At 44.5% G+C, this 24,423-nt stretch overlaps 1 protein-coding gene and 1 long non-coding RNA gene across 5 annotated transcripts; one reads left to right on the forward strand and one right to left on the reverse strand.

The window, feature by feature from the left end:
- The first annotated feature begins 122 nt into the window (after positions 1-122).
- Positions 123-24,142, forward strand: ODAD3 (outer dynein arm docking complex subunit 3). 4 transcript variants are annotated; one of them, XM_081845218.1, is made up of 13 exons: positions 123-523; positions 3,446-3,567; positions 6,848-6,925; positions 7,933-8,112; positions 13,715-13,816; positions 14,214-14,339; positions 15,147-15,269; positions 16,977-17,132; positions 19,578-19,738; positions 19,910-20,066; positions 21,290-21,445; positions 22,114-22,198; positions 23,442-24,142. In XM_081845218.1, the coding sequence occupies exons 1-13, from the start codon at positions 439-441 to the stop codon at positions 23,579-23,581; spliced, it is 1,671 nt and encodes a 556-aa protein (XP_081701344.1). In that variant the 5' UTR covers positions 123-438; the 3' UTR covers positions 23,582-24,142. The 4 variants fall into 4 exon arrangements, 3 of the variants coding, with proteins under 3 accessions (XP_081701344.1, XP_081701342.1, XP_081701343.1); XM_081845216.1 differs by lacking the exons at positions 123-523; positions 3,446-3,567 and adding an exon at positions 4,558-4,861; XM_081845217.1 differs by lacking the exons at positions 123-523; positions 3,446-3,567 and adding an exon at positions 4,569-4,861 and having other exon boundaries at positions 16,980-17,132.
- On the reverse strand, positions 7,869-17,054 carry LOC309332547. The gene is made up of 3 exons (XR_014152160.1): positions 16,948-17,054; positions 15,124-15,224; positions 7,869-7,959 (listed from the first exon to the last, which is right to left on the reverse strand). It is a non-coding gene; the product is annotated as an uncharacterized lncRNA (long non-coding RNA).
- Positions 24,143-24,423: the final 281 nt, after the last annotated feature.

The raw sequence follows: 24,423 nt of genomic DNA on the forward strand, positions 1-24,423 counted from the left end.
GTGGCGGAAGTGCGTTTTGCTTGTTCCGCCCTCCAACGGCGCTGCCTCGTGTGTTTAATGACCTGGTTCCCTTCCCCCCCCCCGCCAAGGGACGACACCAATACATTTGCTCGCGTTCCCCCGCACGGCGACGGCGAGGATGGCCGCGGATAGATTTCAGCTGCGGCCTAGGAAAAGCGAGACAACCTGACCTTCCTCCCGCCATGCCTTTCGCGGGTCGCTTCCCTTGGCCAATGGGCGCTTTGCATCGGAGGAGCTGGTCGCCATGGAGACGGATGCAGGCGAAAGGATGCAGCTGATGGTCGAGTGAGGGGGAAGCAGCCTGGCGAAGCGGGGCAGGGGGAAGACAGGGAGGCTTGGGGACGGGGGCGGCGGTCGTGTGCAGGTGGGGAAGGGACGAGCAGACCCTGCTTGAGGTGGTAGGAGAGATACTCCGCCATGCCAGTGACACAAGCCCTGCAGGGGATTAAGCCCCCGGTCCACGACCAGATTACAGAGCTGCAGAACAAGATACAACTCCTAGGTAAGGGATGCCTGGCTGCTGAGGGGAGAAAAGCGTTCGGAAGTGGGCGAGGAGGCATCCCGTTTTGAGTAAGGCTGCTTTTCTGTGCACACTTACTTGGGAGTAAACATTAATTCACTTATAAGTAAGTGTGCATAAGCTACCAGTATGAGTTTGACCAAACTGCGGGAGGCAGTGGAAGACAGGAGTGCCTGGCATGCTCTGGTCCATGGGGTCACGAAGAGTCAGACATGACTAAACGACTAAACGACAACAAGTGTGCATAATATTATATATATAATATATATAATATACCAAGTGTGCATAATAAAGGGACGCGGGTGGCACTGTGGCTTAAACCACAGAGCCTAGGACTTGCCAATCAGAAGGTCGGCGGTTCGAATCCCCATGACGGGGTGAGCTCCCGTTGCTCGGTCCCTGCTCCTACCTACCTAGCAGTTCAAAAGCACGTCAAGTGCATGTAGATAAATAGGTACCACTCTGGCGGGAAGGTAAACGGCGTTTCTGTGCGCTGCTCTGGTTTGCCAGAAGTGGCTTAGTCATGCTGGCCACATGACCCGGAAGCTGTACACCGGCTCCCTCGGCCAATAAAGCGAGATGAGCGCCGCAACCCCAGAGTCGTCCGCAACTGGACCTAATGGTCAGGGGTCCCTTTACCTTTACCCAAGTGTGCATAATATTGAACTGATTGCAAATTGTCATGCAGGACCACAGGTTAGGTGCTAGGTTGGCCCAGAAAGTGTTTTTCTGTTTGTCACAGCAATTTTTTGATTTTAAAAAAAGCAACAACTGTGGCGTGTTATGTATTGGGGAAGGATCATAGCACCTGCCTTTTGTGTAAAAAATACCCCTGTGTTCAACCCACGGGGTCTCCAGGTAGGGATGGGAATAGAAGCTGCCTGAAACCATGGAAACCCATTTCCAGTCCAAGTAGATAATGGTGAGCAAGATGGACCAATGATGTGATTATTTTAGATGTAGCAATCACTCAGCAGAATCCTCAGGGACAATATTCCATTGCTTTGTTCCTTTTTGCAACATCCTGTAAATTATGTCATTACTACTGTTTTGTTAATGGGAAGGCAGAAAGGGAAGGGCTCCCTCCTAAAGCTACCCATGGGGAAAATGGAACATCACATTTATCTATTCATTTGTGGTTGGTATAAAGGGGTGTGGGAACATGAATGTTTGTCAAACTTCCCTGTTTGAAGGCTTCAGGCTAATTCTTATACACTGCAGATGACCAGACTCCTGGCTGTTGCATTTCAGAGCTTTCCCACTTGGATTTCTAACTAACCAGTTGCATGTAGTAGTAGTAGTAGTAATAATATTAATAATAATATTTATTATTTATGCCCTGCCCATCTAGCTGGCTTTCCCCAGCCACTCTGGATGGCTTCCAACAAAATATTAAAAATACGATAAAACATTAAATATTAAAAAACTTCCCTAAACAAGACCGCCTTCAGATGTCTTCTAAAAGTCAGATAGTTGTTTATTTCCTTGACACCTGATGGGGAGGGTGTTCCATAGGGCGGGCACCACTACAGAGAAGGCCTTCTGCCTGGTTCCCTGTAACTTCGCTTCTCGCAGTGAGGGAACCGCGAGAAACTGGCACAGTTCAGCCACTGATGTGGTTTTGCAGAAACAGTCTTAAAAATAAATAAAATTGTATGGCACCTTTCCAAAGTTAAAACCATGCTCAAGGCGGCTTACAACATGAAAAGATGTTACATAATTACAAACATAAAGTAGTCATGACCAATAAAGAAAACACATGAAAAAGTACACAGCCAAATTGAACAATTTCCACATAAATCATAATATATAAAAATAAAGATACAAAAATTAATATCAGTAATAGCAACTAAACCTCCCTAAAAAATACCCCAGCCCAGTAGTCTGTTCAGCAGCCTCAGCTTTTGTAGCTAGAGGCCAGTCAGTCAGTCAGCCCGTCAGGGCCCTGCCCTTCTAGGCCAGGTGGAAAAGGCTAGCAAGGCAGAGAGCAGGTCTTCCAGGACACACAGCCAAGATGTTGCCTCTTAGGAGCAGCAGAGAGGGAGAATGTGAGAACATACTATAGCCATGTTTGTGCTACTACAAAGTCGAGTTAGATGCTAAGTAGTGCTGGTTTCATTGGGTTGTATTCAGCACAGCATGTACTGAGTTCCACTCATACAGCAGGACTTCCTTTCTCTGTGCACCCCCTAAAATCTGTTCCAAATGGTCCCCCCAGTCCTCTAGAGCAGATTTTGGGGGCCCACAGGGGGCTGCAAAGGAGAGGCAAGTTTCTTTGCTCAAGCAAGATGTCTGTTGTGCTAGTAGAACGGCAACATTGGATATACCGGTAACCCATTAATCCAATTGACTGTGCCAATATCCATATTTCTAGTGAGCACCACAGTCTAATTAATATGTTCATGTCTTGTACATCCAATACTAGTACACTTTTTGTTGAGGTCTAGAAGTGGAGGGGCATCTGAAAGGTATTTATACTGCCACAGATGTATGATTGGCCTACAATATCTATTTTTGTGGATGGGAAGGAACTACTGAGAAATTTAAAAACACTATTATTTTCAGACTAGAGATACAGACCAAAGCAAAATGCTTGAAACCTCTAAAAGGAGATTGGATTTCCTATTAAAAAGAGGCCTTGTGTTAAGCCTTTTTTGTCCTTGGTTACACTCTTGATTCTAATGAAATACTAAATTCAACTCTCAAAGTATGTCATGTGGTAAAGCATAATTTCTGTCATTTCATTCATTATATAATGTAGCTGCCATAATCACATATCTGTGAGAGGATATGAAGATGACTAAAAGTTACCCAAATTGGCAACTACTTCCACAAGTTTGGCTTTGCTGCTGCTGCTTTTTTGGATGAGCATAAGCAGAGTGGTTTTATTTGTCCTCGTTACAGAAGGTGATCGGAAAGCCTACTATGAGACCACTCAATGGAACATTAAGAAGAACAAGGAGTCAATTTTGCAACTGAGAAAGGAGAATAAGAAGTTGCACAAAACATTGGCACATCTCCTAGCGGTGAGCCTCATAGCTATATTTCCCCCTGTTTCTAGCAAGTGGAAATAATGAGCAGAATTTATGATATCAGCTCATGCTGGCACTCATCCCAGACCAAGATCTCTTTTCACTTTGAGATAAGGGCCCCAGCTCTACAGTTCTTCCTTAGGGGTACTCTCATTTTCCTACTCATATTGAAATATTGCCCCTCAATGATGCCAAATTTAGATTCACAAAATGTTTAGGGGGTATGCTTACCCCTGTGTCCCCCCCAGAAAAAAGCACTGCTTAGGCATGAGTGCTTTTTGGTGGAAAGATATAAAAGCATACATTGTCCATACTTTTACTCTATTAGCAGTCACTGCACAATCTATCAGGGATGCTTCTCAGGAATTCTGGACATTTTGTCCAGGGGCCAAAGTGGTCAACATGGATTTTTAGGTGTTTTTATATCACCTTCATGTGTACATGCTGAAACCAGACAATGGCATTCTATAACCTTTGGGCAATTTGAGATATTTGACTCCAATGTTTGAGTTACCAAGAAAGCTGGAAAGTGTCATGCGGCAAATATTGTTGCTAAAAAAAAATTTCAAGCAACATGAATGGTTGGAACTCAAGCAAATCAACAACTTTATTTCAATTTCTGCACTTTAAGATAGTGACTGTATGTGATACTGATTTTGCTGCCCGATAACAAGCTAAAGCTACTTCTGGATACCTTAGACTTTCAAAAACTTCTCCTACCGGCCAAACAAGTTGTATTTACAAATATTGAGAAGAAAAAGCACATGATTAATGTGTTATGTTCAAAATGTGTACAGTGTGTCAAAGAAAATGCATGGAAAATATACATGTGCTAACCTGTTCAAGTGTAGCAGCTCAAGTCCTTTGCAATGTTGTCTCTTAGCATAGAGACCTGAAAACACACGAGGAAGCATACATTATTTTGTTGCAGCCAGTAATCTATGTTGTCATTGTGTGTCATCACAAATGCATCAGGGCTGTTTCAGATGACAGTGGTGTGTTTGTTTTGCTAGTAAACTACTCCTGGAAGTTTAATATGTCAGGGAAAGTAAGCACGAAAGTGACAAGCCATGGAACACAAGTCATTGGCCTAGGGCAAACTGCAAAGAAACACAAAAGTATTGCTCAGAGTCTGTTAGCAGCACATTCTGAATCTGGCTGTGACACTCTGGGACGCTGTCAAGGTGCTAAGGAAGGAACCATGATGAATAAGACGTTGGAACGGCTGTCAAGCCTAAGAATGAACGAAGGAAACACTGAAGATGTTCTCAGTGAGGCTATAACACTGGTTAGTAGCTGTTATCACCTTTTTCAGCCTGAAATCCACATTCCCTTCCAGAGGCAGAGGCAAATGTGGGCAGACCAACAAATGTGAATGATACCTTGGTACAGTAGGCAGTTTTGACACACACATGCACACCCCTCTCTAGCCTCCAAACAAGCAAAAAGCACCATCAGTGTTCAGGGACTGGCTCCAGCCAAGCAAACACACTCAGGGAGGGTGCAAAGTTGAGCTAGTAAGAGGCATGGGTTGGGGCAAGTCCCATAGGAGAGGTCTGAGGTTCCCCATCCCTGGTCACATTAATGCAGACATGCAAGCAACAAGTGTGGTGGCTGGAAACTCCAAATGCACATTTAGTAGGAATATATTCACAGAATTGTAGAGTTGGAAGGGACCACAGAGATCATCTAATCCAACCCCCTGCTGTGCAGGGATCTTTTTGCCCAATGTGGAGCTTGAACCCACAACCCTGAGGTTAAGAGTCTCATACTCTACCAACTGAGCTTTCCGTTCATGTGCACCAAAGCTTGCTTCACTATCACCACGGAACCACTGGGGAAATGTCAGACATGCTCTTTCCCAAGCCATGGTATGGTATTCATCTGCCAGCTCTGATCCACCACCCAACTAAGCTTTGGTTGGACACACAAGGAAAAAACAAAATGTTCGGTTCCAACTGAAATCCCACTAAATGTACGTTCTGTTTCAAAACAGATGCTAGAACTCATCAAATGTAACTATCATTCTGCTAAGCCTTGGAAGAACAGCCCCTTCCCATCTCTCAAGTCTGGAGAAAGATGGGGGTCTACCTGACCTCACACTGAGTTTGTCGCACCAGATTTAATAATGTGCTCGCCAATAGCAAGATGGGAAAGGCCCTTATGCACCCTTAGTTTTTATAATTTTATTGCATACAAAGAGTGGGCTGGATATATAACTTGGGACATTATCAACCTTCATTCTTCTGCTTGTGTATGAGTGGTTTTTCATTAGACCATTATCTGAACTTGCAAAAAAATATTTGGACTCATGCAACACTGCTGATAATCTACTTACTTTATCAAACCTTTATTAGGCATTATGGAAATAAAACCTTAAAAGAGAAAATAACATATAAAAGCCTTGAAATATATATAAAAAGGCAGCAGTTTGCTAAATGCATATATATATATACATATAGAGTCAGTGGTTTTCCTTGTTAACCTGCTCCTTGGAGGACTGCTACCAAAAACTCGGCTACCCCCGCCGTTACCCTTTGGTCAACGTCGGATAGGTAGAATCCCACACATTCACCTTGCTGCGGTTCCAGACCACCCAAAAGAGGGGACAGCACGCGTTGACGGAGCGTACTGTACAATGGGCAATGAAGGAGAATATGCTCTACAGTGTCCGGGACATTCATAGAGCATCTGCAGAGTCTCTTGTTTCTAGGAATGTTTTGATATCTTCCCCTGACAAATGCTGAGGGAAAAACATTCAAACGGGCCAGCATAAAAGCCCTACGTTGGGCTGGGATTATTAGTTTAGTGACGTAATTGGCTCTGCTATCTAAGATATTTAATTCATAGAATATGGGGGAGCAAATTTTGTTTACAGCTGCCATAATATTTTGTCTCTCGACATCCTTTAGTCTAGTTAGGATATTATGGGAAATATATTGCTACTGCTGATAATCAGTTCCCTTCCTATTCCATCTACTAGAGGTGTTTGTCACCTGGAGATCTGTGTGCTGCTTCAGAGTTGGTTCAAAAAGACGTTGCCTTAACTATTTCTTGCATGTTTGCATTTAAAGCATTCCCAGTGTTTCCTCTGTTTTTTAAAAAGATTGGAGAAAGAACTTTGGCTTTTGGTGAGGAAGAGGGGGTGTCGCCCTACCTTTCTGCTTGTAAAAGGCAAGCTCTGTTCCAAGAAATATGCTTCCATCTTGTATGCATCTTGGATTTATGTCAGACTTTCAGAAAAGGAAAACAGTTATTTGGGGTTTTTTTTCAGGGAGAAGAAAAAGTCATCAAGGCTGCATTCCACGAACATCCAGCTGAGCAAGGGTCTGTGAAAAATAAAACTGGAGAGGTAGGTGGTGATCCCTGTCCCGTTATATCATTGCACAGAATGAAAATGCAAAAACTGAAAACCCTGCAACACAAAGGAAAAACAATGTGTCTATTGGGCAACAAGTTTTTCAGGTTTGCACATTATTTCAAAAACCTGCAGTATCCGTTTGCTCAGAGGAAATAATAGGACAAAAAAAATTCACACAACATGAAAAGCTTTCCTCAATTCAGTTTTTTATAAATTTATTTTTCATTTTCAGCTTATACAAATATTTTGACAAGGAAAACAAATCTTTACAAATCTAACTTCCCTTCCCTTCGAATCCGCTCCCTTCCTTTCTGCGGTTATTTACCGTATTTTTCGCCCTATAGGACGCCACGTCACATAAGGCGCACCTAGTTTTTTTGGGGGGGGGGAAATAAAGGGGAAAAAATTATTTCCCCCCCAGGTGCGGGGCTGGGGTGGGGGAGGCCAGCCCGAGCTTCCCCCGACCCCAGCCCCCAAACAGGCAGCTCTCTGCAAGCTGTGGGAGCCCAGCGCTGGCTCCCGCTGCTTGCTGAGAGGTCCGTGAAGCCTGGACGCGCTGAGCTCAGCGCGCGCAGGCTTCAGCACGCAGGCAACTCTCCGCAAGCAGCGGGAGCGCTCCCGCTGCTTGCGGAGAGGTCCGCGAAGCCTGGAGAGCGAGAGGGGTCGGTGTGCACCGACCCCTCTCGCTCTCCAGGCTTCACCGAAAGCCTGCATTCGCCCCATAGGACGCACACACATTTCTCCTTCATTTTTGGAGGGGAAAAAGTGCGTCCTATAGGGCGAAAAATACGGTATTTCATATCTTTTTTATTGCTGCATATCCAATTCAAATATATTTACAAATTTTCCTTTATCTTAAAGCCTTCCTCAATTCAGACCAGTTTCAGCTTTATTAAAACCTATTCTTTGTCTCCAGTCTAATTCACCCTCACCTGGATGACTGTCCGCACAATTGTTGAGGCTTCTTTAATTCTTCTCCTCTTCTCTCTGTTCCAAAGGGTGCTATTCAGATCATCAATCACCGGCTATGTGAGAAAATCAATCAGTTAAACAACCTGAAGCATCAGGTGGAGATGCGGAAACGCAGGCTGGAAGAGCTACAGCTTCAGTATGGTGTTAAAACAAAAGAGATCACTGAAATGCAAGAAATGGAAGAACGGAATATAGAGGCAGCTAAGGTGAGTCAAATCTGAATCCTTTGGAAGGAGGCGGCTGAAAAGCTCCACCATTGGTTCCCTCTCACCAGGCTAGAATGTTGTTGTTGTTGTTGTTGTTAAATTTGTATACCATCCTTTATCTGTAGATCTCAGGGTGGTTCACAACATAAAATTACAATATAAAAGACATAATACAAATGCACAATACATCAGGCTTCCTCAACCTTGGCCTTCCAGATGTTTTGAGACTACAATTCCCAGCATCCCTGACCACTGGTCCTGCTAGCTAGGGATCATGTGAGTTGTAGGCCAAAAACATCTGGAGGGCTGAGGAAGCCTGCAATACATAATTCGTAATAAAAATAAGAGAAAAAACAAATCATTGCTGCAGTGCTGTTGCCACTTCTCTCTCTCTCTCCCTCCCTCCCTCCCTCTCTCTCTCTCTTTGAATGCTTGCAGAGGACTCTTGTCATGGGCACCTCACCTTTTATATATGCAATCATTGATTGCATTCTGCAGAAGTTGGACTCCTACAGGTATTATTAGTTGTAGTATTCCAAGTGGAGTTGTTCCTTCTACCAGAGTCCTGGTTTAGCTAAAAAGAAAGCAGCTCAATTGTCACAAAACTTGAGAAGAATCTTAAGTTTATTTGTGCCTGAAGGTGTCCTGGGTTCTCTCTATAGTGACATATCAGTGCAGTATAGTGACAGATTAGTGCCGTGGAGTGGGGAAGCTAAAATGTCTGGATTCCCTGAGTCCTCAGGTCTCTTGAGAAGAAGAACCAATGATTTTGCAAATGGCTCATTTCTGCTTTGATTTCCTCAGATTGGAGTAAAGCTGCTCTCTCAGGTAACACAGAGAGCAAGTTCTTATCACAGGGGCGGCTGTAAGGTTGATGTGTCATATCTGTTCCTGCAGCTCCTCTCCCTGAGATGCAGTGATGAATTCAGGATCTCTCATGTTTGGTCTCTTTTGCTCTCTGATTGTTACTAATTAGTAAGGAGGCATCAGTGTGATGTTTGCATGTCCTTGGCATGCTGAAGATCTCTTTGGAAAAGCACTTTTTCTTCCTAGAACCCATGAATGGCAGTTCTTAGAGTTTGCGCCATTCTCTCATAATCATAGAACTGTAGAGTTGGAAGGGACCCTAAGGGCCATCTAGTCTAAGCCATCTTCCTTGTGACAGCCCTTTAGATATTTGAAGCTGGCTATCATATCATCATAGGGACGTGGGTGGCTCTGTGGCTTAAACCACAGAGCCTAGGATTTGCCAATCAGAAGGTCGGCGGTTCAAATCCCCACAACGGGATGAGCTCCCGTTGCTCGGTCCCTGCTCCTGCCAACCTAGCAGTTCAAAAGCACGTCAAAGTGCAAGTAGATAAATGGGTACCGCTCCAGTGGGAAGATAAATGGCGTTTCCATGCGCTGCTCTGGTTCGCCAGAAGCGGCTTAGTCATCCTAGCCACATGACTCGAAAGCTGTATGCTGGCTCCCTCAGCCAATAAAGCGAGATGAGCGCCGCAATCCCAGAGTCGGTCACGACTGGACCTAATGGTCAGGTGTCCCTTTACCTTTATCATATCATCTCTCAGTCTCCTCCAGACTAAACATGCCCAGCTCCTTCAACCATTCACGATAAGGCTTGGTTTCCAGGCCCTTTATCATCTTGGTTGCCCTCCTCTGCACATGTTCCAGCTTGTCAATATCCTTCCTAAATTGTAGTACCCAGAACTGGACTTGGGACTCCAAGTAGAGTCTGACCAAGGCAGAATAGGGCATTGGAAATAAGAAGAAGAAGAAGAAGAAGAAGAAGAAGAAGAAGAAGAAGAAGAAGAAGAAGTAGTTAACTGACATTTATAGTGCAGGACATCCTGGCAATCTAGATCTGGTTATCCTAAATCGGATGTCATCTAAGAATGGCAGTTTTACTCCCAAGGCAAGCAACTGCTGTAGAAGAGCAGGACTGATCTGGACCAGAACTAGAGCAGGAATAAAGGACTGAATTTCCTCCCTTTCCTCCCAAGCCTGCGGTTGCAATCCTGATGAGCCCCTCCTGCTGCTGCTGCTCTTTATCAAAGAAAAAACAACCAGTTGCTAACATATAATGTAACGTGTAATTTGACTCCCCATTTCTTTCTGGCAGCTTATATGAACACACCGCAAGAGGGAGGCAAAGAACCACTGCATTACTTTCCTTAATTGTCCCCATTCTAGCTACTTAGCTGTAATACATGCAGTAGATTGCCCAGTAGGCAGACTTAAGCACATGCTTTGGGCACTAGCAAAACAGGGGAACAAAAACAAGAAGAAGAAAATGTTTTTGGGAAGAATTGGACATTCGATATTAAAAAACAAAACAAAATTAAAATATTCTGGGGATGCATTCACAAAGAGATAAAAAAGATGTTCAAAATCTCTATAGAAAAAAAGCCAGAGGAATATTTGCTGGGCATTTTAGGAAAAGATATCCCACAGTATAAGAAAATATTATTCTTATATGCTACAGCCGCAGTCAAACTAGTCTTGGCAAAAAACTGGAAAGGAGGTACTACCCCCACAAAAGAAGACTGGTTGAATAAACTATGTGAATATATAGAACTGGCAAAATTAACAGCTGCCGTAAGACACCAGACAAATCTGAAATTAAGGAGCGTATGGCAATGTTTTGAAGACTATATGAAAAAACATTGGTCTAAAGATAACATGTTAATATGCATAGATTAAGTATGTATAGCTGAAATAGATAGAATTGATATATTAGGAATATCAGGGATAATATATGAAAGATGCAATGGTAAAAAGACTGTAAAAATAAAGAATGTTGAGTTTTGGGGAAGGGAAGCTACAGGGGGAATTATTGTTTTCTTTTGCTTTTATTTTATTTTTTATGTTAACTTATGTTAACTTTTATTTGTGTGTGTGTGTGTGTGTGTGTGTGTGTTTTAAGCAAGAAAACCAATAATTTTTTTTAAAGTAAAAAACAAAACAAAAAAACCAACCAATTGAAATAGTCACCGCTGGGGGAAATCAGAAGTTGGTTAGACTTACACTCCACTACACATTTTCCCTCAAGTTTCTGTTCTCTATTACTGATCCCCACCTAAACCGGGAGGCATCCTACTCATGTAGTTCAAAATAATGCAAGGAAGTCAGATCCTGTCATGTGGTGTGATACAGTGGTTCTTCGGGTTACAGACACTTCAGGTTACAGACTCTGCTAACCCAAAAATAGTACCTCAGGTTAAGAACTTTGCTTCAGGATGAGAACAGAAATTGTGCAGCGGCAGCAGGAGGCCCCATTAGCTAAAGTGGTACCTCAGGTTAAGAACAGTTTCAGGCTAAGAACAGACCTCCAGAACGAATTAAGTTCTTAACCCAAGGTACCACTGTATATCTATATTTTGATTTCTTTTGTTTTGAAATTTTGTTTTATGGTTTACTATTGGTTTTATTTTGAATTACATATGGGGGCACCATAATCTTTTCAGTGCTTGGAGCATCTAAGGTCTTAATTCTGTCTTGTAAATGGAGCTGTCCGAAATTGAGAAATTGCCGTACGTGCCCTATTCTCAGATGAGGACATCAAGACAGAGAGAAGGGAGATGAGATACTGAGGACAAAAGCTCAGTGCCTGAGCTCCCGAGTCTTAATTCATCCACCAGACCTCTTTACTGTTCCTGTTAGTGATATGATAGGGATGCTCTTCCACTTTTAGCCCTCTGATATGAATGATTTATGCACTTGAATATACAGGCAGGAGCTACACTAATACACACCTTCACAAACCCATGAACAAAGTATGTATTATCCAACCTGTGATTAATATACTCAGTACATTTTGGCTGTGAATGGGCAAGAGCTCAGAGCCATAAGATTCAGTGATGTGGTTTGCTTTGTGCGCATAAGCTCTCAGGTTCAATTCCTGGCATTATCTGACACAAGAGGATAACAAGGCTGTAGACCCTCTGCAATTCAGAGCATACAGTACTGGGGTATGAAACAGTTGTCTGGGTTGGCATGGAGCTTCATATGTTCATATGAAGGTTCAAATCAAAGCTTAGCATGTCCTGCAGCTAACTGCATGTGCGCTTGTGTGGGATGTTTTTATCTACAGGAGGAAAATTGTTTAATAGTTTCGAAAAATAAGCATTTTTGAAAATGTAGGCAAACATCCTCTATCAGATCATAGAATCATAGAGTTGGAAGAGACCACAAGGGCCGTCGAGTCCAACCCCCTGCCAAGCAGGAAACACCATCAGAGCACTCCTGACATATGGCTGTCAAGCCTCTGCTTAAAGACCTCCAAAGAAGGAGACTCCACCACACTCCTTGGCAGCAAATTCCACTGTCGAACAGCTCTTACTGTCAGGAAGTTCTTCCTAATGTTTAGGTGGAATCTTCTTTCTTGTAGTTTGGATCCATTGCTCCGTGTCCGCTTCTCTGGAGCAGCAGAAAACCGTGTGCAAATACATGAATGTGTTATCAGATTGAAGTATTGAAAGGATTATTTTATTAGATGGTAAGAGCACATAACTTGGTTGCTGTATAATGACACAACATCGCTGTGCTCTAATTTTTCAAATGCTAGAGTATCTTTGTTTAAACAATCTTAGGCACTTATATTGGTGTTTGATATCTTTCTATATCTCATTATCTTTCAATATCTCATTATTTTTCTAAGAGAGAGATTCAAGCACCATTTTGCACATCCAGTTATACAAAACCTAATGCTTAGCACCTACTGTAGTCAGTGCTTTCCCCCCTCTCATTTTGACTTAAGAAAATCACCATTTTATAGCTCAAATCAGGAAAAAATAAATACAGTAAATGGACAAAAGTACAAAGATTCACAAAATGTTTAGGGGTATGCATCCCCCTCCATCTCCCCAGGAAAAAAGCACTGACTGTAGCTAAATGAATTGAAAAACAAGCAGTTGCAACCAGCAGATCACAGGAATCTGAATAAAGGTATCACCCAAATTTGCAATATCTACCACTTGTAAAACAAACAGAAGAGATTCTTGGAACTTGCCTCAGAAAGCGGGGGTTTCTAATGTATTCTGATTACTTAAATAAAACTTGTTTGAGTAAAGGAAGTAGGAAGACAGTGGTTGTATTCAACCACGTTCTTGTTCCCTCAATCCTGTCTGTGCATGAATGTCATTAGAGGAGAAGACCACACATGCCAAACAGGTGACTTTTCTCACCCACCACCCATCCTGCCTGATCCTGAGGTCTTGCGCCGGGGACTATTCTCCACTTGCTGGCTGAGCTATACCAGCATTTTGTTTTCCCTTCCAAGCTGGCAATGTGCCAGGTCCGTTTTTTCCTTGTTCTGTCACCATGGAGCGATCACCATGTTTGCTCACCTTGAAGATTCCCTACAACTCAATGAGGTCATTGTAAAAATTTCCACTGTCTTGTAAAGCACTTGGGATGGTTGTCAGTCCAGCCATATGCAATCTGAAGAACGTGGTAATGGAAAGATTAGACTATAGAACCTGAAAGTTGCTTGCATCCCTGCAGCTGTAACTTGGGGAAAGGACATCTTTGAACTAGATGGGTTTTTGGAGAGACTTCATCCTACTGGCTGCTAGCTCAGTTTGCTGTTCTTTATATCCAGACACTGCGAACGCTGGAGAACCGACTGGAAAAGGCCCGATTTAAGACTGATGAGGCCCAACGCATCACCGGCATGTACCAGAAGTTAAAATCGCATATGCAGGTGAGACACAGACACACTCTTAGATAGGAGTGGGGAAACTTTTCCAGCCCAAGAGCCAACTTTCTTCATGAGTAATGTTCTGGGGGCTAAATGGCAGGTATGGTTGGACCAGAGCCTCACATGTAATCCATCCACCTGCACATTTGCCTCCTGTTCACCCACAGGGCAGGAAAGTAGGTTAAACAGAGAGACTGTACTCACCCAAGGTCACAAAGTAAGCTTTGTGGCTGAGTGAAGATTTGAACCCTGATCTCCTAGGTCCTAGACGCACTGAATTAAGTGGGTTAGGAGCCATTGAGGGAGTTAGATGATTAGGGATTTGTGTTCTGCAAAGATGAATGAGGCATCAAGGCTGTTTGCTCCACAACCACCCTGGAATGCTTCATCCCTTTTCTAGGAGCAGAGCCTGCACTTCCAGAACAAGCTGGATGCTATGGAAGCTGAGATCTTACGCCTGCGCAACGAGCTTAAGGACCTGGAAAGCGTGAACACGGAAGCCCAACATGCTCGTGATACAGCCAGGGTAGGGAGTCAGCACAGTGTTGGATACAGGATGAAGGAGCAGTTATGGTTTGTGGCTACTGTGTGGTGAGGAGCAATACAGTCGTACCTTGGTTCTTGAACGGAACCCGTTTCAGTAGTCCGTTTGACTCCCGAAACCGTTCGAAAACCACGGCGCGGCTTCTGATTGGCTGCAGGAGCTTCCTGCACTTAATCGGAAGCCACATCAGATGTTCACCTTCCAAAAAAAGTTCGCAAACTGGAACACTTCCGAGCTTGCAGCACTCGGGAGCCAAAACGTTTGAGTCACAAGGCGTTCAAGTACCAAGGTATGACTGTATATACATGTTCAACTTGTATAATAATTAAATAATACAAGACCTCCCACTGTAAGGAGATTCTCACTAGGGGCTGCAGTTATAATTAATTTTATTTGCACACATATTATTCATTTCACATATTTTACTCTGATCTTAAGAGTCATACTTTCAGATAACTGGGGGTTTGTTCTGGAGACTTTTTAAGCTTTTAAAGCAAACATATTAGCCTAGAACTCTTATTTAAAAGAAATAAAATAAGAGTCGGGTGCCACTGGATTAACCACACAACTCTAATTGTGATCTAGTGTTGAGTAGGTTAGGAGAGAGCACCAGGAAGTGGTCCTCAGGGAACATCACAACATCCCTGAGATCGGTGTCTCACCACATCAATGGGTGTATTGGGCTGTCCAAAAACAGGCCTAAGAGGCGCAGAGATGTTCACAGTGCATCCTATTTAGAGATTACGAGGACAGGACAGAAGCTCACCTTCTCTTCCCTCCAAAATGCAGGCACAGCTCCTGAACCAAGAAGAAATCATCTACCGAGAACGGAAAGTTCGTGATAAGAAGATGAAGGATCTGAAGAAGCTGACCGAGGAAAAGAGAGCGCAGAATGAGCGTACAGAGAGACGGGTACTGTGGGGTTTTCTTCTCTCCATTAAATGGCTGACACTCCCCAAGTCTGTCCCCTGTCTTCAGACTCACAATAGGCCAAAAGGATATTTTGCCTCTTAGATAGCTTCTGGTTTTCCTGGTGCTAACAGCAAGGACTTAAATCTCAGAAGTGGACTAGATAAAGATCGCAAGTGTCTGAAATGGGCAAGCAGCCACTCTCTGACTCTGAACAGGCCTGAATGTGCTTTAAACCTTCTGTAACGAGAAAAGAGGAGTTAGGTCTTATTATTATAATTCTGCCCCCACTAGCAAATTCTGTGGTTTTGCTGCATCTGTGTGAAAGTGCAGAAGTCATGTTTTTAACCCAGGACTGGGGAACTTTGTGGCCTGCCAGATGTTCCTGTATTACAATTTGTATCATCCCAAGCTGGCTGGGGCTGCTGGTAGTTAAGAGTCCGACAACACTGAGAGGGCTATGGGTCCCTGCCCCCAATCTAATGTCAGCCAGGGATCTGAGCAAGGTCCCATCTCTTTCCCAGGTGTGGCATTATGGCTAGTCAAGTGAATTTTTGGTCCTTCAGCACTGGCCACAAGGTTTGGCAACTGAACTCAAGCCCTGGGTATGGAAATTACTAGACTGTTTAGGATTGTTTCATTACCCAGCGGAGGCTCAGGCCACTAAGGGCATTTAAAAACATTTTAGAGGCCAACTGTTGCAGCATGAATCCCTCCCCACCTCTGCTGTTTCCTCTTCCATCTACGTGTAAAATTTTGTTAAATAAACAAAAAGTTGCTCGCGAAGAGGCTCAGTGGATGATTTTTCTGAGCACCCGATTGATCTCTGCATCCAGTTAAGAAATAATTAGTTTATGTAGCAGCTGAGCAATTATATCCTCCTTTATGAAGTGGGGCTACTTTGTTTATTCCCTCCCATGAAAGGCTTTAATCAGGGTGTCCTGACTAATCTGAGGGTGGGCTAATGTGGATGTGATCAATGACTTAGAAGATCCTGCCAGGGGAAAAAGCAGGACGAGATGATCTTGAAGCTCTGTGCCTTGATTACCCAGAGGCCCTTTCACATATTGCCACCTGAACTGCGTTCCAAGGGAATTCTCGGCCCCTTTTTAATTTAACATCTCATTGGCTGGGTGATCTCATCTATACTCCAAGGAAGGTGATCAAAGGTCTTCTGGTTGCCACCAGCTGTCCAGGGCCGTGACACAATTGTAAAGGGGAGAGGCAGTAAAGAAGGGAAAACCATTAAACAGATGAAAACACTGGCAGGGTTATTGTAATAACCTTCAGTTTTATAGGAGTATATATTTAAAGAAGATGAGTAAATGAGCAAATTAAGTTAATTTGGATATGCAGAAGATATTAAGAACAAATTTAAGGAACCGCAGAAAGAGGGGGAAGGAAGTCAAGTTTTGAAATGTCAAAATGATTGTGAAATTAGTGAAATGTATAAAATTAGTGAAATGTATAAACTTGAAAAGTATAAACAAACAAAGGCTAAAAATAGAAGAAGGGAAAATCATTCAAAATGGGGGGGGGGATAGAAAGAAATCTAGTCAGTTCAGCATACAATAAAATGAGGCAGGAGAGGAATTAAAAGCAAATCAACAATCAACTGGCAAGGCCTTAGCATAACAGAAGCCATTTTGAGATTTTTTTTCTTGGGCTATGTGTACTGTACCTTGTCCACATGCACTCCATTTGTTTCAGCAGTCTCAGAAGGATCGTGTCCCATTTGGAAGTGACGACGTACTCAAGGAGCCCCAGGTCAAGAAATCAACTATCCTGAAAAGCAAACAAGCCATGTTCACTGCAGCAGAGGCCTTTGACAAGATCCGAGTAGCCACTGGCGTCACAAATGCAAATGTAAGAACTTTGCCCGCTGCCTCCTCCCAGACTCCTTCCTTTGCTGAGAGAGGGCAACATTAGGTCCCTTTCCAGACTTAAGATGCTTGTTATTTCTAGCTCCCCAGTCTGAGATTAATCCAGTCAACAACATTAGTTGTTTTGGTGTGGATCAGGTTGCTCTAAATGTATCTGACCTGCCTCACATTCACTGGCAACGTATTTAGGAAGTCCAGCCAGTGTTCCAACACTGTCAGGGTTTGCACCCAAAGATTCAGAAGGAGAAATAGGCAGCTTGCTGTGAGGGGGAGGAGTCTGTTTTATCACTGTATAATTTGCAAAGTAGCCCAAATTCAACCTCCAGCTTGTCCAATGAAACAGAAACAAAGCAAGTTCAGGATACACCAACGTGCAATTCCTGCTTAATTTTCTTTCCGAAAGGAGTTCCTAAGGGGAGGGGGGGATGCTGTTAATTTTGTTGCCCCCAGACAAACTGCAAACAGAAGTGAATTCAGCCACCCTTCTCAGATTGGGAGAACAGCTTTCTGGTTACTCTCCCTTCTTTCAGGCAGAGGACCAAATAATAAAACTCAGAATTGATCTGCATCTTTCCCCGCCCCCATTTTGCAGCAGCTCCAGCACATCCCATGACTGTTCCCTGCTGATATGCAGTTGACGCCACAAGTCCAATTGTTGCTCGGGGCACTAGTTATTCATGTGTGACGGCAAAACATTCTCTGCTCTCCATGTACCAGCTGCTGCCAGCCAATCAAAACTTAGTGATCCTTTTCTCTTGCAGGCTGTGTTCTTCTGCCATTCTGGGCAAATTCCATTCATAAATTTATTCCTTGCCCTTAGTTGATTTTTCTCATGACTTTGGTCTCTACTTAAATATCCCAAAGACGCCCTGGTTTTGTTTTTTGTTGTTTTTTTTTTTTTTTAAAAAAAAAGCATTTCTAGGAAAACCGGATGTCCATTCCCATTCAGGTCTTCTGCACTGTGAACCCAGCAGGAATGCTGCTGTGCCCGTAGAAGGCTCGGGCTTGCAGCCAAGCTATCTATGCACAATCAATTGTTGCTTTTTGGCAGGAGCCAGACCTGCAGACAGCCACCCACTGACGTAGTTTAGAGGCACTTGTGCTGCAGGTTCCTGGAGGGCAAAAGGCCAAGGACATGAAATCTGGATCTTTTCCAGTAAAGCTGAGGGACTGGAGAGGATGTGCTTGTGGCAGGGCTGGATTAATTGAACCTATAAAGCCCGGTATGTTGATGAAAATCATTGGATGCCCCTCCTGTTGTCCTCTCCAGTTGGAAATTTTTGACCCGCTTCCTCCATGCCTGAAATTTCAGAGCTGTGTCTTGTCCTGTAAGCAGCATTGCCTGTAAGCATGACTGTCCCATGAGTGACACAGACCATTTTAATTTACTCTCAAGCTGCTTTTTGGACCCATTGCAAATCCATTTGATCACAAGGCACCCAAACTAGACAGGAAAGTTTCAGGTTGGTTCTAGAACCAGGACAACTGTCTTTTGCAAGACTTCTCTGTGCTCCAGACTTCTCTGTGCTTCTGTTAGCTTCTAAGCCAAAGAGATACCCCATTCTGAGATTGCCACACTTTGATGGTGAGCTGGCAGTTTTGCATTGTCTTGTCTCATGCCCCTGTGCTGCTGGTTGCTCTCTTAACTTGGTCTGCTTGAACTGTAAGAATTCATCTTTTTGGGAGCTTGGATACCAGCAGTTGGCTCTAGCAGAGACAGGAGACTTTGCTGTCCACAGTGGTTTCCCTATTGAGGCTCCTTTTGATGCGTGCAGTAATACCTCTGGTTGCGAACCTCTTTGGATTACGAATTCTGCTAACCTGGAAGTAGCTGCTCCCGGAAGCAAACTTTGCCCCGGGATGCAAGCAGAAATCACGTGCCAGAAGCGTTTGCACACAGCGGGGGCCCCATTCACAAAAGCGTTCCTCAGGATAAGAACAGCTTCCAGTTACAAACGGACCTCCAGAACGAATTAAGTTCATAACCGGAGATACCTCTAGATACAAACGGGATCCGTTCTGGAGCCCCATTCGCATCTAGAAGCAAACGTAACTAGCGACGGCACATCTGCGAACATGCGCGTCGCTTTTTGCCACTTCTGCGCATGCGCATGACGGCATTTTGAGCGTCTGCGCAAGCAGTGAAACCCAGAAGTAACGCGCTCCGTTACTTCCGGGTTGCCGCGGAGCGCAACTCGAATGCGCTCAACTTGAAGTGTATTCAGCCCGAGGTATGACTGTACTGTAGGAGGCAAAAGGGCCAGACATGACCAATAAGATCTGCAGGCTTGCCTCAGGGCTGTGGTGGATCCTATCATTCCACGGCTGCCTCTTATTTGCATGGAAAGAGTAGTATGCATGCCGAGCAGGCAGGGGCCAGATTCGTACAGCTCTGATACTTCCATTCATCCCTGTGAAATCTTGACAGGATGTTATGGCCTGCTTCGCGGCTCAAGAAGAAACCTTCAAGCACCTGGAGGAAATGAAGAATGAGAATGAAGAGTCCCTGGTGCGACTAAAAGAGGAGAGGGATGTATTGCAACGTGAACTTGAGCACACCAAGTACTCGGGAGAGGCCCGGAAGGTGGGGTAAGTTGGCTTATCCACTTGTATCACTTGGCTTACAGGCAAGAGCACGTGTTGGCGATCCGCCATGCAGAGTGTGCCAGTCCTTGCTCCCTGACCCACATGAGGGTTAGGAGCTGGGGGGGCTCAAGGGTTCTCTTCTGTGAACCACCCCACCCCCTCTCCCACCCCCAGGGCCCAGAACCTTATGAAGGAGTTACACGCGCATCTGCAAAAAGAAGAGAAGAGGCGTGATGCAACCCGGGAAGAGCTGTCCAAGGTGAACAAGGTTCTGCTCAATGCCAAAACTGGAGTGGAGCATTTGGCCTCCAAAGTGCAGCACATCAAGCTGGTGAGTGCACAGCTGAGCATGTCCTGGCTCTACAGCAGGCAGCTCCCCACCCAACACACAGCGTACAGCTCAATCAATACCATAACCAAGATCGTACCTCTGACCTGCATGATGTTCCCAACAATCTGCACTACTTGGCAGCACCATAATAATAATAATAATAATAATAATAATAATAATATCATCTTTATTACAGATAGGTAGCCGTGTTGGTCTGCCATAGTCAAAACAAAACAAATTCCTTCCAGTAGCACCTTAAAGACCAACTAAGTCAGTTCTTGGTATGAGCTTTCGTGTGAAAGCTCATCTGAAGAAGTGTGCATGCACACGAAAGCTCATACCAAGAACTGACTTAGTTGGTCTTTAAGGTGCTACTGGAAGGAATTTGTTTTGTTTTGATCATCTTTATTGTCATTGCCCCCCCTCGGGGACAACAAAATTTACTTGGCTGCTCCATCCACCCAGGTAGGGCACTCCACACAAAATCAGAACAACTATAAAAAGACTAATTACAATACAGTATAATACAACAAGGAAGATTAGATGACTTTCAAAGTCCAGGCTTCCCATTCAGGGCCGAGATCGCTCTGGAGAAGAAGCTGTTCTTGAGACGGCTCGTTCTTGTCTTCATCGTCCTGTATCTCCGTCCCGACGGCAGGATCTCGAAGAGACAGTGACCAGGATGCGATGGATCTTTTACTATGTCCAGTGCCTTCCTATGGCACCTTGTGGCATAAATCTGCTCTAAGGTGGAGAGTGGGCAGCCAACAATGCTCTCTGCTGCCTTAACAACTCTGCACAACCCCATCCTGTCCTGGGTAGTACAGCTTCCGTACCACACACATAAGCCATAAGTGAGCACGCTCTCAGTGGCACAGTGATAGAAGGCAAGCAGCAGTTTCTGCGGAAGATGGTTTTTCCTTAGGATTCTCAAGAAGTACAGTCTCTGCTGCGCCTTCTTCACAAGCAGGTTGAGGCTCTCCACTGAGGAGGAGAGTCTTGGAGGAAGAAAGCAGGGGCTAAGGGTTATAGCAGGAGCTGTGAGGCAGAACTCCAGGGTTATGTTCACCTCACTGAAAGATATGCTTATAGTAGGGTAACAGGATTTTGCCTTTGTTCTCTCCCTGTGTGGCCCTGATCAAGTAGCTGTTCCAACAAGTTCATAGGTTTCCCTGCTGTGCTCTGTTGGGCAGAAGCTAGTGAACATCTCTTCTTCTCCCTAGGAAGATAGCCGCTTTGCTTCTACCCAATTGAACGAGAAAGCCAGTGATTATGTCCTTGACCTCCTGGCCCAGACAGAGGAGAAGCTGCTGTTCCTTATGGATTCTCTCAAGGATCGAGACAAGAAGGAACTTCTCCAGAGAATTGAAGACGTGGAGGTGGGTTCAGATAAGGTTGAGAGGGCCAGACTAATTTGTCTTCTCAGTCACCTTTGTTGGGATTCTACACAATGACATATTCCTCAATTCACCAGGCAGTGATAATCCACATGGAATTATGGGGTTTAGCTTCCTATGGATAAGAGGGCACTGAGACTTGTGATGTTTTTTTCCTATTTGCTTTATTTACGAATACACAACTGAGCATTTGGGGAGCAGACTCCTAAAGCAGTCAGTGCAGTTGCTAATTCTGCCTCCGTTCTCCAAAGGGAGCAACTTGTGCTTCCCAGGCACACTCCTGTCTCAGCTAAGCACTCAATGCTCTATCCTTGCCCTGCCTAAATTCAGACTGGCTCCAAACTCTTTGCACTTCTCTTTAGCCCTCCATTTTCAAACTCTGGTAGGTTCTGAATTCCGAGAACATAAATTTCTCAGCCATTATGGCTGCATTCCAGTTATCAAGATTCTTCTATTTAATCCCTGACCCGATCAGGTGACATTAAGGCAAAACATGAATCAGTCAAAGTTACAAAGACAATAAATTTCAAGTCAGGCCAGAATTGCTGAGCTACGTGGTCTGCTGGGCTTTGCCCTAATACACAAGGAAATGAGTTGCCCCTCCCCATTTCCCATGGTCCCAGTCTAACCTCTGTCCTATGTTGTTGCAGTTCCATTCTAAACTTGAGAGACGGCTGCCTGCCTACAATACGAGGGTCAAACTACCCACCGCACAGAAGCCAGACATGTATTATGGTAAGTCTCAGCAGCAGGTATCCAAGTTTTCTAACACATGGCCATTGGATAGAAGCTACATTGCACAGCGAGAGCCTTCCCTGTAGGCAAATTCTGTTGCCTCCTGTCTACTTCTGTGCTCTATAGCTGATAGTTTTGGGTTCCATATACTGAGCTAACTTCTGCAGGTGGGTGCAATGCAAAGCAATGCACATGCAGCTTAGTGGACTGTGGCTGTGGACAGTTTGTCGTGTTAGCCATGCCACAGTTTTGTGGGAGCATAGAATGTGCTTGTGGGCATAGACCTCAGCTTCCTGAATTTTTTAAAAAAGTTGTTTTGAAAAGAGAATTTGTAACTTGTGGGTGTGCGGGTAAGTTTTAATGCACGTATACAATGCCTGCTAAAATTTCTGAAATCGGATAAATGGCTTAATTAGATTTTCAGCAGAGAGGGGAAATGAGCAAAATGATAATGACTTTTACAAAACACTGAACATTATACAAAACCAGAGTAAATATGCATGTTTACATACTTTACAGAATTTCTTCTTTTAAAAAATCCAGAATTTGGACTACCTGGGCACTGAATTTCTCTCCTGTATTGCACAGAGTTCACACAGCCCTTTTCTTAGCACACTGTGGGCTCTTTGGTAGTTTTAAGTTACAGGTTCTCTGTGGGTGGCAGCTATGTGGCACAGGTCTTCTCTGCCTACGACATCATTGGCCTTGAACACATGGCTATGGGGCATTGGCACACCTATGTTTCCCTTTGTGACGTCACAGATGTAGAGTACTTACCTTTTTTTGCCTTTGGGCTATGGGCTTTGTTGAGGGGCAGCCTTTCTCCGTGGCTCTGGACTTGGTTATGATTCTAGTCCCGTGTCACAGTGCAGGACTTGGAACCTTAGTCTTGTGACCTCATGCGTGATGATGATTTTATTTATTGAATTTATACACCGCCCTATACCCAGAGGCCTCAGGGAGCTTCACAAAACAAAATCAAAATATAAAACCACAAAATATATAATCAAAATACAAATAATAACCCCCCCCCCAAAAAAAACCACCAACAACATTTTAAAAGGTCATAGGATGTCAATCAAATCAACCACCTGGTTAAAAAGGAATGTTTTTGCTTGGTGCCTAAAGATATCTAATGAAGGCGCCAGGCAAACTTCACTGGGGAGAGCATTCCACAGACGGGGAGCCACTGCAGAGAAGGCCCCGCTCTCGTGTTGCCACAAACCCTTTGGTCTCTTTGCAGATGAGGAGGATAGCGGAGAGGATGATGCGGATGTGGTGACCCGTGCAGCCCTGAAGCGTCAATCCCAGCAGATAATAGAATCGAAGACCAAACGTCGCACCCGCTACAGAAAGAAGGAAGGGAAGCTGCATCCTATGTAGCCCCGCTCCATACCTTCCCCTGACCCTGCAGTCCTCCAGAGTCCTTGGCTATTAAAGGTGCCTCCCAGCCACTGATTTTCCGTGTGAGCCAGTCCCACACTTCACTCCCGCCAAGTCTGCAGGCCCCAGGAAAGGAGAAACATGACCGCTTTGTGGATCTGTTTCCCATGCTGGCAGAGAGCAGGCAGGAACCTACAGTGAGCTCCAGCCAGTGCATAGCTCCTGCACTCCCTGCCTTTCAGCTCTCACCTATGTGAAAAGCATGGGGTCTTCAGTGGGTGGGGTGGCTTGGCCCTGGTGTTTGTCAGGAAGGAAGAGGGTGCACCTTGCCCACCTCCCAGATAAATCAGACTCTTTTCCAGAATCTCTCAACCCTGAGCAGAGATACTCCCCACCGTGCCTTTAGTTTGACTGATTTTCCCCCTTGCTCCAGCCACAATCACCCCCCTGGTATATCTGGATGGAGGTGGGGGCTCAGAGTCAGTTACACTCTGGTTGCGGAACGGGGTTACTATGTGCTGTGTTTGCTGTGTATGATGCAATAAACCCTGTTCAGGCTGAGTTGCCTCCTTGTCTGTGCTTTTGTCAGCGATGGGGTGGACTGTAAACAGAGATCAGGCTGGTATTGCAAAGGCTAAGGAGGCCTAAGGATGGTTGGGAGGCCAAGCTGTTCATTTGGTGCAAATCTTCTGGATACAGGCTTTTAAAAAAGAAGCACAGCCTGGTTAGTTGATGTTAGCCAAACAGGTGTCCCTCAACTTCTCTGCTTACTCAGTGGTAATGCCAGATCCACAGTGTGTGGCTGTCATTTCAGACAATCACACCCACTGAAAAATAGTGAA

The sequence above is a fragment of the Podarcis erhardii genome (genome assembly GCF_964252035.2).
Source record: "Podarcis erhardii genome assembly, chromosome: 17".
Lineage (NCBI taxonomy): Eukaryota > Metazoa > Chordata > Lepidosauria > Squamata > Lacertidae > Podarcis > Podarcis erhardii.